General features: G+C 44.4%; 1 protein-coding gene across 1 annotated transcript in view; it reads right to left on the minus strand.

Annotated features, from left to right (window-relative positions):
• Nucleotides 1-1,742: 1,742 nt before the first annotated feature.
• Nucleotides 1,743-16,023, minus strand: part of LOC109915920 (galactoside alpha-(1,2)-fucosyltransferase 2-like) — a 19,144-nt gene continuing 4,863 nt past the window's right edge. Inside the window, exons 2-3 of the mRNA XM_048609987.1 lie at nt 5,247-5,325; nt 1,743-3,005 (exon numbers count right to left, since the gene is read on the minus strand). Coding sequence (XP_048465944.1) covers nt 1,811-3,005; nt 5,247-5,325 — 1,274 coding nt within the window. The 3' untranslated portion in view covers nt 1,743-1,810. The remainder of the gene's footprint in view (nt 3,006-5,246; nt 5,326-16,023) is intronic.

Below are 16,023 nucleotides of genomic sequence, written 5' to 3' on the forward strand. Positions count from 1 at the left end.
ACACTGCCATTCCTGATTCCATCAGCGGTACATAGACTGTGGCGCCACATGACCAGTGCCTCAGCACTGGTGTTGCCACTGGTGCTCCAAACTGAGCTGGGCTGAGCAGTGGCCAGCAATCTCTCTGCTGGACGGCAGTAGGTATAAGGATCTTTGTTGCGTGGATTTTCTTATATTCATCTCTTTCGTGGTTTGGAGAGGATATTTGGCAGGTCTCCAGTCTGTTCAGTTATTCAGAGAAGGCTTGTGGCCAATGTAGGCCACTGTAAAAAGATGAATGAATTTGTTTAATAAACTGAGGTGTAACAAAATTGTCAGATTCACCAGTCTACAAGTTAAATAAATTCAGCTGTACAGGACAGTGGATATATATTCCTCCATTTTATATTCGCACTGAACGCATTGCCCACTGGAAAGAAATCTACTCAAAATTTAGGCTCACACACACATGCTGATCTCAGTTCTGCATTAGAAGCAACAGGATAACTGGTCTCAACAGGACTGACCCAAGGAATAGTGTTAAAATCAGCCAGGAATCTCTTTCTGCTTCACTATCTAGGGACTCTTCTCAAAATGTCCATGAGTGTCCATTACTTGAAGACTGGCTCACATCTTGGCTGGGCAAGCAACACAAGAGGAGCTTGATGTCTTTGTACTAGTCCTCTCCAACCACAATATGCAGGCATATACACATACTCACTTCCTGCCCCACAATGTGCAATGCTGTGGGATACTTTGCCCTGCAAAATACTTACCATGTTTGCTTGCATAATAACAAGTTACTGCTCGTTAATGTAATTCACTGTGAGATTCATCAAGAAAAGTCACAAAAAGCATTACTTCTTATACAGATGCTCTGCTGAGCGATATGAAGATATTTACCTGCTGGAAACCCAAAGTCACTGAAAGGATTTCAGAATTAATACATTGTCTTCAGTTTATGGTTGCCTAGTCACAAAACAGATATAATGGCATTGAATAAAGTGTGAAGTAGGGCGACAAAGTCTAATCAGTAGCATAATGGCGATGAGTAAATCATTCGTTAGATCCTCAGTTGGAGAATACAATCCAACTTTTGCTTCTACACTTTCAGAAAAACAGTGTGACCGTAGTGAAGGGACAGAAGAGACCTATTAGAAAGGCAGTAGGGATCAGAGAATTGGATCACATGGAAAGGCTAGAAAAACTGAGATGGTTCTCCCCAGTGTGGAGAAAGTTAAGGGGGAATTTAATAAAGCTGTTCAAAATTATGAATGATTATGGTATAGTAGATGGGGACATACTATTTCCAGTAGCAAGAGGGTCAGTTTACTATAACTGGGAAACTAATTGGGGCAGTTGAGGAGTACTTGTACTTGTGATTTGGAATCCACTGCCCAGTGGGTTAATGGAAACAAATTCAATAAAAACTTTCAAAGGGAATTGAAAGGGAAAGACCAAGGGAATGGAACTAACTAGATGACTCTTCAAAAGAGCTGGAACAGACATGATAGGCCAAATGGCCTTCTTTATGTTGTAGAACTTTATGATTCTAATTCTAGAATCAGAAAAAAAGATTTAATTTGGATTTAACTGCAACATTAAATGGCACTTATTTATTGCTTCAAGACGAGTGGGAAATAGGAGAAGATGGTCTAAGTAGAAATGAATAAAAAGGCAAATTTAAAATAGGTGTTCATGATAAATGTTTAGAATAACTTTTTACTCAGAACATTTAATATGTTGAGAATCCATATGGATGCTGCAATGGGAGAGGTATCAGCCTCACTGAGTTATTTTTTTAACATGCCTGCTTTGAAAATGCCTTCACTTAAAAGTTAAGGCTCTGGTTCAGAAGAGGTGAGAGATCAGCAGCAATCCCAATCCATTCCGGCAGGAAGGCTGCCTCGTACTTAAACACTTTAAGGAAAGGTGAGCCAGGTAAAGTGAAGTTTGTGAGGTAGATGACCTCCCCACCAGCAAGGTAGGCAGCCCAGAATCCAAATGTGCCAATGGTCATTATGGTGTGGTTGCAGTGAGCAAGTATAGCAAAGTCTCTTTGTGGTTTAGATTCATTGCCATCTCCTGAGAAGTAAACATCCCCCTTGGAGGCATCGATATTCTTACGACACCAATCTAATCCATTGCTTGTCACTATGAAGATAACATCCTTGTACTTATTTCTGAAGTAGGCCATAGCTTTCTCCAGGTAGTTTCTATCTGCAATGACACCCTTCCACACCTGTGGCATAACACGTACATAATCTCCTCTTCGAACATGAACACCAACATAAGTAACATTTTGACGCTGTGCTGTTATTTTTCTTAAGTACAAGTTGACCTCCTTTGTGACAAACTCATGAAAAGAGAACTCATGCAGGATTTCTTCTCGAATATGATGATAGAACGTCCAAGAACATGGATATCCAGAGAATTTAATATGGTCTCCTAAGATATTTTTATACCGTTCATCCATCCAGTCAGCAATGTGATAGTTTTGCCAAGGGATCTTGGCCTCTGCCTCCTGATGAATTGTGGGAAGAGTAAGCTTGAATGTCTGAGACAGGCTATTTGCCATACTTGGAAAAATGTAGGCTTGTTTCCTATTTAATCTGGCCAAAGCAAACAATGTTGCATATTGTCCCATGAGGTTGCCCAACCTCCCACTTGGTATGATAGTCCAAATGCCTTTGGAAGACCTGATGGCTTTGAAAGACATGTAATCTTCATTTGTGAGGCAGTTTGTGAGATTGGTGGTCATCTCTATAGTGGTGACATCTACCGAATGCTTGGAAAAATTCTGTTGAAATAATGTGAGCTTATCGTTTTCTTCACGATAAAGCATGCGGCCAAACATATACATGATGAGCAATGAAAAAGTTGAAAGGAGAAGAAGGATTAGAAAGCAAAGCTGTTTCCCACTGCACAGAGCAGCATGACAACTTAGAAAACTGCTCATCTTCACAGACTCACTTAAATTGATCTGCCACTTTGTCTCCAAGACAGCTGAGACTTCCATCAAAGTCCTATAAAGATACAATTAGAGAACTTATAAAATACAATGCAGAGCAATGTCAATTCAGAATCACTGTAATTGCTGATTGTTCATGTTGAACAGGTGATCAGAGGTGCAGGCAGCATGCTCTTTACCTGACTCCGTTTTCTCACTCAATGACTTTAAAAAGAATATCATTGTACCATTGCACTGTCCACAGTGTTAAATATCAGAGTAGGCTCAGAGTGAAAATGTGGGGTTAGTATGAAGTGGTTTCACTTTACGCCAGCATGAAATTACATGGGGGAGTCCTACAGTTAGAGTCCCATCATCCTGAAGGGTGTGAAATGGGTATCAGGTAAGAATTTTGGGGCAACTGGGGGAATATCCCAGGGGGAAGGCTTCTCACAAGGCTTCCCGTGAGATCCAGCTTAGTCCTCAACACTAGCTTTAGAACATTTTGCAAATTGAGCCTTTTCCATCGTTCAGTGAGAATTGTGGCCGATATGTATTTCACTCCATTCAGTGGCATTGGTTTCACATTGTTTTATGTCATTGTTTATGATAAACTTATCCATGTCAGATTGAAAATGATTCATTAAACTAGCTGCTGTTTGTGAGAGAGTTGAACAGGTCTATTATCCTTTGCATGAAGAAGTGTTTCCTAACTTCTTTCCTGAATGACCTGGCTCTGATTTTAAGGTTAATGTCCCTGTGTCTTATACACTCACCCCAGCAAAAATCTGCTACTATCTAGTCTATCATTCCTTTCAAAACTCTAAATCCTCATGGAAAACATGCCTCAACTAAAATATCCCAGGAAGTACAAGCCTAGTCAATGTCCTCTCTCCTCATAATCTAACTCTCAGAGCTTTCAATGAATTTGTTCTGGCCTCCATCAAATGTACAATGCCCAGATTGCAGGGGTAGTGTAACTGGATCTTTGTACAGCTGCAGCACAACATCCTGCACTTTCTGTTCCAGTCCTCTGGATACAAAAGTTAACCTTCCGTTGCTTAACATTTCAACTACACAGATTTACTCCACAAATTGTATCCAGTCCATGCTCAACTCCTGAGGGCCAATGTTTCAATGGCAAGTGTTTGAATTGCTTTGTGATTTACTGATTATACAGTCTGGTACCTTCAATTTGTTCAAGGACTCAAAGTGCCCAATGCAACTGGGCAGCACAAAGTATCCTGAAGCCCATACAAAAATAACTGCCCCAGACTTATTATGGGGAATCTATGGAAAAGGTATTATGAATAAACGGGCAGCACAGTGGCTCAGTGATTATCACTGTTGCCTCACAGTGCCAGGAATGTGGGTTCAATTCCAGTATGTGTGAAGTTTGCACATTCTCCCTGTGTTTGTGTGGGTTTCTTCTGGGTGCTCTGGTTTCCTCCCACAGTCTAAAGATGTGCAGGCTAGCTGGATTAGCCATGGGAAATGCAGGGTTATGGGGATAGGGTAGGGGACTGGTTCTGGGTGGGATGCTCTTTGGAGGGTCAGTGCAGACTTAATGGGCCAAATGGCCTTTCACTGCACTGTAGGGATTTTATAATGATCCCCTCTCCACAAAAAATACTGTCGCTCATTTAACCTTTGGGGCATGATGTGGGCAGATAGTGCACTGCACAAGAGGAGACCACTGATTAGTTTAAATCTGCTCTGCCACTCAATAAGATCATGGCTGATCTGATTTTAATCTCAATTCTACATTCCTACATATTCCCAATAACCTTTCATGCCCTGGGAGTCAATAATCTATACTTCTGCCTTAAAAATATTTGAAATTTCTGCACTCACTGCCTTTTGAGGAAAGGCATTTCAAATATGATCCTCTGATAGGAGAAAGGATTTCATCATCTCTGTTTTAATGAGGTGATCGCTTGTTTTTAAGCTATGATCCCAGTTCTCGATTCCACCACAAGAGGAAACATTCCTTTGATAGCTACCTGGTCAAATCCCCTCAGGATCCTAATAATGATCAAGGATAGGCATCTCGTGACCAAGAGCTGGAATAAAGTGTTGCCCCAGTTTCTGGCTGTGATCAGCTTTTTCAACACTGACCAGGGTCAGAACATGGTTTCACTGTGCTCCATCTGGTCTCAGGTTAGCACTGGACAGTTTTTCCCTGCCACTGAACTGCAAAAACAAAGTCATCTTAACAAGTAAAACCTGTAACTTTCAGGAGGTTCTCTGCAGACTTCCTTAACCTGTATCAGAGCCAAAGAGGGATGAAAAAAGAAAGTTAGAAAAGAGTTCTTACCTCAGAGAAAAATCAGCTGCTGCCTCTAGGAACACTGCAGCCCAGTTAAGCGTCAAAGCCACTGGAGCTAGAACATGTGCTGTGCTCAGAATCGTGAGAACATTTGAACACAGCTGCACCCTTTGAGTTCCTTCTTTTCTCACATGAGCATGTTTATTTTGTGAGCAGAAGGGTGCAGTGACCGCAACAGGAGGTGATTGGAATAAATGCAGTCGTGCATTAATGATTTATTATGAAGGCAACAGAATCTTTGTGATCATCTAGGGAAGATTCGATGCTGGGAGGGTAGAGAATGGAAATGTGAAATGTAGCTATTTCTTGTACTTTGTTTTTAGTACAATGCAATGCTTTACTTGTGGTTGGTGTGTTTGGTCACCCTCTGACAAAGTGTGCTCAGTGAGCTCCCAGTAGGGGGCGGCAGTGGGCACACAGTGGGTGAATCTTCCAGGAACTGCTGGGGCAGCATGTGTTATACTGAGCCAGCCAGGAAGGCTCCCCTGGGATGCACTCAAAAATATTGCCGATGAACAAGTTCGTGACACTCATGGATTTGGAGGAGATGCCAGTGTCAGACTGAACCTGCCTCTTCACTTTGTAGATGTAGATGGAGTAACTTTCTTTCCTGGACCCTCTCCTTCGTTGCTACTCTTCACTCGTTCAATATTCACAACTTTCTTAGTGCCCTACTTGGAGGTTTGCTGTGCTTTCTTCCCACCAGCCGTTGTGACAATCAAGTTCAGACACTGGAGCCCTGGATCATTTTGGTTCTTAAGCCATTTTCCCATCGTTATCAATGTTGGGAAATTATTGAAAGAACATACATGCATACCGTATGTCATAAACCCAAATTTCCTTGCTCATTCCAAACTCAATATATTGACACCTAGCAAAACCCATCAGTGCTCATGCCCAGCAATGCATTTTTTAATTACACAGCTGTTTCTGCTGCCGCTGCATTTGTTGTAAGCTTACACTCCCACAGCCCTGTGAAAATGGTTCAGTACCTCCCACTATCAATTCTGACAAAGGCACATGAGGCGTTGTTGAAGAAAGCAAGTCTTTATGAATTGCAAGCTTCTAAGGAACAGCTTATTAACGCCTTTTTTTCATATTTTTAAAAATCACTGACAACCTATCTGACAAAATGCTATCTTCTGTTCTCAGAAAATGTTTTTATGATGTCTAGTTGTCCCCACAATCACTCACCTCCTCTGCCCGAATGCCAAACCCCTTGCTCCCCTCACCCCACACACACACACACACACACACACACACACAGGCTGCTGCTGTGAATGTAGGCCTGACATGTGAAGCTCTCCTGATAATCTACAGTTTTATATCCCTGGGATCTTCTATTGTATGATCCCAATGGTTTTAATATACCGTCAATGCTGGTACCTGAAATTGCAGGCAGTACTCTAACTAGGGTTCTTTCCTTGCTTATCTCTGTAACTTCAATTGGCCCTAATACTGTTTAAGATCCCTGAGCTCCTGCATTTTTGACCTCTTGCTCCTCACCAATTTTAATCATTTTGCTATTGACAGCCATGCCTGCAGTTGTTCGGGGCCTAACTTATGGAATTTCCTTCCAAGCCTTAGTGCCTCTTTACCTGTTTTCTCCTTTAAAACACTCCTTACAACCTACTCGCGTGATTAATCTGAGTATCAAAATTTGGTGAAAACTCCTCTGTGAACACCTTAGGATGTTTTATCAAAGAGCAAAGAAGAACAAAGAACAATACAGCACAAAGACAGGCCATTTGGCCCTCCAAGCCTGCGCCAACACATTTTGCCCTTCCATACTAAAACTGTCTTCACTGACAGGATCTGTATCCCTCTATTTCCTTCCTATTCATGTACTCGTCCAGGTGCTTCTTGAACGCTGCTATTGTGTCTGCTTCCACCACCTCCTCTGGCAGCGTGTTCCAGGCACTCACCACTCTTTGTGTGAAAAACCTGCCTTGCACATCTCCTTTAAACCACTCCCCTGCACCTTGAACCTGTGTCCCCTAGTAATTGACCCCTCCATGCTCGGAAAAAGCCTCATACTTTCCACTCTATCCATGCCATTCACATTCTTATAAACTTCTATTAGGTTGCCCCTCAACCTCCTGCATTCCAGTGAAAACAAACTAAGTCTATCCAACCTTTCTTCATAGCTAAAATCCCCCATTCCAGGCAACATCCTAGTAAACCTTTTCTGTACCCTCTCCAAAGCATCCACTTTTTCTTCTGGTAGTCTGGTGACCACAACGGTACACAATATTCCAAATGTGGCCTAACTAAAGTTCAGCAATAACCTGTTCAGTGACACCTGGTTTGGGTTCTGCCAGGACCTCTCAGCTCCCCATTACAGCCTTCGTTCAAATATGGACAAAAGAGCTGAATTCCAGAGGTGAGGTGAGTGACAACCCTTGACATCAAGGCTGCATTCAATCAAGTGTGGCATCCAGGAGCCCTAGCAAAACTGGAATCAATGGTAATCCAAGGGCAAGTTCACTGCTGCTTAGTCATACCTGGCACATAGGAAGATGGTCATAGTTGTTGGAGGTCAGTCATCTCAACTGTAGGACATCCTTGCAGGTGTTCCTCAGGGTAGTGATCTACGCCCAACCATCTTCAGCTGATTCATCAATGACCTTCCCTCCATCATAAGGTCAGAAATGGGGATGTTCACCACCATTCGCGACTCTTCGGATACTGAAGCAGTCTATGTTCAAATGCAACAAAATCTGGGCAATATCCAGACTTGGGCTGACAAGTAGCAAGTAACATTCATGCAAGTAACATAAATGCCAGGATATGACCATCAACAATAACAGTCAATCTAACCATGCCCCTTGACATTCAATAGTGTCAGCATCACTGAATCCCACTCTGTCAACATCCTGGGGGTTATCATTGACCAGAAACTCAAGTGGACTCACCACATAAACAGAGTGGCTACAAGAGCAGGTCAGAGGCTGGGAATACTGGGGTAAGTAACACACCCCTGACTCCCCAAAGCCTGTCCACCATCTACAAGACACAACTCAGGTGTGAAATGGAATACTTCCCACTTGCCTAGATGAGTACAGCCCCAACAACACTCAAGAAGCTTGACACCATCCAGGACAAAGGAGCCACTTGATTGGCACTACATCCACAAGTATCAACTCCTCCCACCACCAACACTCAGTAGCAGCAGTCTGTACTATCTATAATGGCAGTGCAGAAATTCACCAAAGATCCTCAGACAGCACCTTCCAAACGCATGACCACTTCCATCTAGGAGGACACGGGTAGCAGATACATGTGAACACCACCACCTTCAATTTCCCCGTCAAGCCACTCACCATCCTAACTTGGAAATATATTGCCGTTCTTCCACTGTCACTGGGTCAAAATCCTAGAATGCCTTCCCTAATGGCATTGTGGGTCAACCCACAGCAGGTGGACTGCAATGGTTCAATGCAGTTCACCACGACCTGAAAAGCAACTAGAGATGGGCAATAAATATTGCCACATCTCACAAATGAATTTAAAAAGGCAGCTCAAGAATCTTCAGTTTCACCATCTTTATCTGGATATATTCAAACTGCCTTCAGCCACATCCATAACAAAATATACATCTGGGCCTCTATCTTGAATTCCAGTGTGGTTTCAGAACTGAAGAAGTCCTAATCAACATGGTCATCTCAGTCTGGTAGTTGGAGGAGAAATGTCATGTACAAAGGAGACCAGCATGTATTGCATCACTAGAGTATTTAATCATGCAAGCAGACGCAAACTACTGAAGGTGAAAAAGATTGCTGAACCTGCTCAATGAGATCTCTCCATGAGAACATGGTTGGTTAAGGTCAGCTATGAACCAATTAGAATCCTCTAAGATCCACGTGAGGTTGAACAGGATAACGTTCTGGCATTGGCACTGTTTGACATATTTCTTTCTTTGCCAGTCATGTGTCTTCAGTTCATCCACAGGTGGTATCCAATTATATACCAGAACCAACAAAAAGCTGTTTAAGCTTGACTTAAGATCTAAGACAAAAGTCCGCCGAGCCATCGTCCGATTATTTTCTTCTGCTACGTTGCACTAATATTCTATACTGAGGAAAACCGAAAGAACTGCGGATGCTGTAATCAGGAACAAACAACTCATTTTATTTTCTTCTGCGCCGATTTCCAAAGTCTGTGCGCAATAGCGACTTCTGAAACCGGTCGCCAATGCTAGGAACTACACACCGATCGGCATGCACGATACCTTCGGGGAACTTTGTGACCGCACATCTTAGAGGGAACGTAGCTGAGGAATACCTGTAGCGGTAAATCAACAGGTTTTTCACGCCCCAAAAGAGTTTGGTTGATCATCAACATAAGAAAGACAAAAATCTATCTCAAATATTCACAATCACCAGCAATCTGTCATATGATGCTGAAACTAGCATACGCATTGCAAAACTTCAGCTATTATGCACAAGCAGAGTAAGGGAGTTTAGAACAACAGAGAAATCAAACTTTTGAGTTTGCCAAGTCTGCATTCTCAATGCACTGCTCGACACTCTTGCACAGTAGTTAAGATCTGAACAAAATATGCTGAATGGGAGAAAAGAATGATATATGCACACTATTACTGAAACTAGCTGGGTATTCAAGATTTATTAATTGAATTTAAATTCAATCAGCTGAACACATGACCTCAGAGCATCTGCCCAAACCTCTAGATTACTAGTCCAGCGAAATTACCATTACCCCACCGTGACCCCACAGACATCTGTACTATGTAAGTAATTATAAATCAGATGAAATTCTTAATTCCTTTAGTTCAATCCCCATTTAGAATTTTGTCAGAAATGTATCACCAACATGTAAGGCACCAACATATTAGGTGTCTAAAACTTTCCTGACAATAGTGTAATGCAAAATTTAAAATATATTAACGTTTCCAGGAGCTGAATCAACTACAGTATTATGACACAACGTACTATAATGTTAACTAGGTAATTTTTGTTAACCTACCAAACTTGAATCAAAATGATGATCAAGTCAAACACAGAACATAGCTTTAATACATCATTGTAATGCAATTATTAAAGGAAGAATCAGATTTAGTCCGGAATAGTGCTTCTGTCTCTGAGGCAAAAGATTGTAAATTTTAAGACTTGCATTGGATACTTAAGCAGAGAATTTACTCTGACACTTGTGCAGTGATAAGGAACACAAGAAGACCTTCCACATCAAACAGATGTTCACCTGCACATCTGCTAATGTGGTATACTGTATCCGCTGTTCCCAATGTGGCCTCCTCTACATCGGGGAAACCAAGCGGAGGCTTGGGGGCCCCTTTGTGTAACATCTACGTTTGGTTCGCAACAAACAACTGCACCTCCCAGTCGCGAACCATTTCAACTCCCCCTCCCATTCCTCAGACGACATGTCCATCCTGGGCCTCCTGCAGTGCCACAACGATGCCACCCAAAGGTTGCAGGAACAGCAACTCATATTTCGCTTGGGAACCCTGCAGCCTAATGGTATCAATGTGGACTTCACAAGCTTCAAAATCTCCCCTCCCCCGACCACATCCCAAAACCAGCCCAGCTTGTCCCTGCCTCCCTAATTTGTCCTTCCTCCCACCTATCCCCTCCTCCCACCTCAAGCCCCACCCCCATCTCCTACCTACCAGCCTCATCCCGCCCCCTTGACCTGTCCGTCCTCCCTGGACTGACCTATCTCCTCCCTAACTCTCCACCTACACTCACCTTTACTGGCTCCATCCCCGCCTCTTTGACCGGTCTGCCCCTCTCCACCTATCTTCTCCTCTATCTATCTTCTATCCGCCTCCCCCTCTCTCCCTATTTATTTCAGATCCCCCTTCCTCCCCCACCATTTCTGAAGAAGGGTCTAGGCCCGAAACGTCAGCCTTCTTGCTCCTCTGATGCTGCTTGGCCTGTTGTGTTCATCCAGCTCTACACCTTGTTATCTCAGATTCTCCAGCATCTGCAGTTCCTACCATCTCTGAAACAATGTTAGAAATGCATTTTCCGATGACAGGTTAAACTAATTCCATTATCAACATAAAAGACTTCATAAAAATATTGGAATAGATGAGGAGGTGTCTGTCTCAACCAAATTCAAAATCCTACACCTGCAAGAAAATAAACAGGAGCAATTAAACTCAGTGCCATCAGCTTTGTATTCTGTTGCTCAGCAACTCAAAGATATTAGACAATCATGCAGTCAAAGAACACAGAAACAGATCCGCGCATGGAAACAGATCCGTCAGTCTAACGCTTCAATGCCGACTAAGTTTCCCAAACTAAACTAGTCCACTTGCCTGCAATTGCTCCATATCCGTCCAAATTTTTCCTATTCATTTACCTATCCAAATGTCTTTTAAATGTAGTAATTGTACCTGTATCTACCACTTCCTCTGGCAATTCATTCCACATACAAACCACCATCTGTGTGAAAATGTTGCCCCTCAAGTCCCTTTTAAATCTTTCTCTGCTCACCTTAAAAATACACACCCTAGTTTTGAACTCCCCCATCCCAGAGAAAAGACCTTTGCAATTCACCTTATCTATGTCACTCATGATTTTATGAACCTCTATAACGTCACTGCTCAACCTCCTCCGCTCTAGTGAAAAATGTTCCAGCCTATCCTTAATTCTTAAACCCTCCAGACCAGCAACATCCTGGTAAATCTTTTCTGAGCCTTCTCCAATTTAATGTCCTTTCTATACCAGGGTAACCAAACTCCACCCAGACAGTGGCCTAAGGGTGGAATCAAACCTGGGTCCCTGGCACTGGGAGGCAGCAGTGCTAACCACTGAGCCACCATGCCACCCCTGTTATGTTTTTTAAGACCTCCAACACTTCCACAATGTGGGCTGTTCTCAAGACATCAATATTTATTTCCCTGAGTTCGCTTGCCTCCATTTCTTTCTCCACAGTAAAAACTGACGCAAAACATTTGTTTAGTATCTCACCCATCTCCTGTAGTTCCACACACAGATGAACTTGTTGATCTTTAAAAGGCCCTATTCTCTCCCTAATATAGATAACACAGTGTGGAGCTGGAGGAACACAGCAGGCAAGCAGCATCAGAGGAGCAGGAAAGCTGGTGTTTCAGGTCGGACTCTTCTTAAGAAATGGAGGAGGGGGAAGGGGGCTCTGAAATAAAGACAGAGAGGAGGGGTGGGCTGGGGAAGGTAGGTGGGATGGTGATAGGTGAGTGCAGGTAGGCAGTGGTGGGAATTGGTCAGTGAGGTGGGAGGAGCGGATGGGTGGGAGAGAAGACGGACACGTCAAGGAGGTGGGGATGAAAGGGAGGGTTTGTCATTGGATGAGGCCGGGGATGGGGAGATTTTGAAGCTAGTAAAGTCCACATTGAGACCATTGAGTTGTAGGCTCCCAAGGCGGAATATGAGGTGCTGCTTCTCCAGTTTCCGTGTGGCATCGTTGTGACACTGGAGGAGGCCCAGGATGCACATGTCATCCAGGGATTGGGAGGGGGAGGTGAAGTGGTTCGCGACTGGAAGCTGTTGTCGTTTGTCATGAACCGAGCGCAGGTGCTCCACAAAGGGGTCTCCGAGCCTCCACTTGGTCTCACCGATGTAGAGGAGGCCACATCGAGAGCAGCGGATGCAATAGATCACATTAGCGGATGTGCAGATGAACATCTGTCTCATGTGGAAGGTTTTTTTGGGTCCTGGGATGGAGGTGAGGGGGAGGTGTAGGGGCAGGTATAGCACTTCCGGCAGTTGCACGGAAACGTGCAGGGGGTGATGGGGCTAATGGGGAGTGTGGAGCGGAGAGAGTTGCGGAGAGCGCGGTCCCTACGGAAGGCAGATAGGGGTGGGGAGGGAAATATATCCTTCATAGTAGGGTCAGATTGCAGGTGGCGGAAGTGGCAGAGAATGATGCGTTGAATCCGGAGGTTAGTGGAGTGATACGTGAGGACAAGGGGGATTCTGTCTTTGTTTTTATTGCAGGGAGGGGGTGTGAGGGCAAAGGTGCGGGAAACGCAAGAGATGCAGTCGAAAGCGTTTTCGACCACTGAAGGGGGGGGATGTTGCGGTCCTTGAAATATAAGGACTTCTGGGATGTTCGGGAGTGGAACACCTCATCTTGGGAGCAAATGTGGCAGAGGAATTGGAAGTAGGGGATCACATTCTTGCAGGAAGGTGGGTGAGGGGAGGTGTAGCCTATTCTCTCCCTAGTTACTCTTTTGCTCTTAATGTACTTGTAGAATTTCTTTGGATTATCCTTAAACTTATCTGCCAAGGCTATCTCATATTCCCTTTTTGCCATCCGGATTTCCCTCCTAAGAATGCCCTTACACCACTTATAATCTTATAGAATCACAGCTATAGGGTCATACAGCATGGAAACAGACTCTTAGGTCCAGCCAGTCCATGCTGAACATAATCCCAAACTAAACTAGTCCCACCTGCCTTTTCCTGGCCCATATCCCTCCAAACCTTTCCTATTCATGTATCCATCCAAATGTCTTTTAAACACTGTAGCTGTACCCACATTCACCACTGCCACAGGAAGTTCATTCCACACACGAACACCCTCTGTGTAAAAAATTTGCCTCTTACGTCTTTTTTAAATCTCTCTCCTCTCACCTTAAAAATGTGCCCCCTAGTCTTGAGATTCCCCATCTCAGGGAAAAGACAACTACCATCAACTCTATCTATACCTCTCTTCAAGAGATTCACTTAATCCCAGTTGTCTATATCCTTATTTTTGACTAGCGCCTCAATGTCTTTTCATCCAGGGTTCCCTACTCTTCCCAGCCTTACCCTTCATTCTAACAGGAACGTAAGGCCTCTGAACTCTCATTATCTCACTTTCAAAAGCCTTGCACTTGCTAGTCATCCCTTTATCTACTCCAATCTACTCTTGAAAGTTCCTGTCTTGTACCATCAGAATTTTCTTGCTCTATTAAGAACTTTAACTTTTATACAAGGCCTATCCTTTTCCATAACTATTTTAAAACTAATAGAATTATGATACTTGCCCAAAAGTACTCCCCCACTGACACTTCAGCCATTTGCCCTGCCTTATTTCCCAAGAGAATGTCAAGATTTTTTCCTTCTCTAGTAGGTACATCTACATATTGATAAAGAAAATTTTCTTGAACACATTTAGCCAATTCCTCACCATTCAAGCCCCCAACACTATGGCAATCTCAGTCTACATTTGGAAAGTTAAAATCCCCTACTATTACAATGCTTTTATTCTTACATATATCTGAGATCTCTCTACATATTTGTTCCTCAATTTCCACCTTACGATTGGGGATCCTACAGTACAATCCCAATAAGGTGATCATCCCCTTCTTATTTCTGAGTTCCACCCATACAGCTTCACTGGACAATCCCTCAGAAATATCCTCTCTAAGTACAGCAGTAATGTTTTCCTTAATCAAATACACCACTCCCCCTCCTCTCTTTACTCCCTTTCTACCTTTCCTATAGCATCTAAAAAGTGGAACACTGAGCTGCCAGTCCCATCCCTCCCTCAACCATAGACAACAAGGTGCAGGGCTGGACGAACACAGCAGACCAAGCAGCATCATAGGAGCAGAGAGGCTGACGTTTCGGGCCTAGACCCTTCATCAGAAAAGGGGGAGGGGAAGGGGGTTTTGAAATAAATAGGGAGAGAGTGGGAGGCGGATAGAAGAGGGATAGAGGAGAGGAAACAAACAGGTCGAAGAGGCGGGGATGGAGCCAGTAAAGGTGAGTGTAGGTAGGGAGTTAGGAAGGGGATAGGTCAGTCCAGGGAGGACGGACAGGTCAAGGGGGCGGGATGAGGTTGGTCGGTAGGAGATGGAGGTGCAGCTTGAGGTGGGAGGACGGGACAGGTGGGAGGAAGAACAGGTTAGGGAGGCAGGGACGAGCTGGACTGGTTTTGGGATGCGGTAGGGGGAGGGGAGATTTTGAAACTTGTGAAATCCACATTGATACCATTGGGCTGCAGGGTTCCCAAGCGGAATATGAGTTGCTGTTCCTGCAACCTTCGGGTGGCATCGTTGTGGCACTGCAGGAGGCCCAGGATGGACATGTCATCTGAGGAATGGGAGGGGGAGTTGAAATGGTTCGCGACTGGGAGGTGCAGTTGTTAATTGCGAACCAAGCGTAGGTGTTCTGCAAAGCGGTCCCCGAGTCTCCGCTTGGTTTCCCCGATGTAGAGGCAGCCACACCGGGTACAGCGGATGCAGTATACCACATTGGCAGATGTGCAGGTGAACATCTGCTTGATGTGGAAAGTCTTCTTGGGGCCTGGGATGGGGGTGAGAGAGGAGGTATGGGGGCAGGTGTAGCACTTCCTGCGGTTGCAGGGAAAAGTGCCGGGTGTGGTGGAGCTGGAGGGGAGTGTGGAGCGGACAAGGGAGTCACGGAGAGAGTTGTCCCTCCGGAAAGCAGATAAGGGTGGGGAGGGAAAGATGTCTTTGGTGGTGGGGTCGGATTGCAGATGGCGGAAGTGTCGGAGGATGATGCGTTGGATCCGGAGGTTGGTGGGGTGGTACGTGAGGACGAGGGGGTTTCTTTTTTGGTTCTTATTGCGTGGACGGGGTGTGAGGGATGAGGTGCGGGAGATGTGGGAGACACGGTTGAGGGCGTTCTCGACCACCGAGGAGGGGAAGTTACGGTCCTTGAAAAACGAGGACAACTGAGATGTACGGGAGTGGAATGCCTCATCCTGGGAGCAGATGCGGCGGAGGCGAAGGAATTGGGAATAGGGGATAGCATTTTTGCAGGAAGGTGGGTGGGAGGAGGAGTATTCT

This window comes from Rhincodon typus, chromosome 22 (genome assembly GCF_021869965.1).
Source record: "Rhincodon typus isolate 14 chromosome 22, sRhiTyp1.1, whole genome shotgun sequence".
In the NCBI taxonomy this organism is placed as follows: domain Eukaryota; kingdom Metazoa; phylum Chordata; class Chondrichthyes; order Orectolobiformes; family Rhincodontidae; genus Rhincodon; species Rhincodon typus.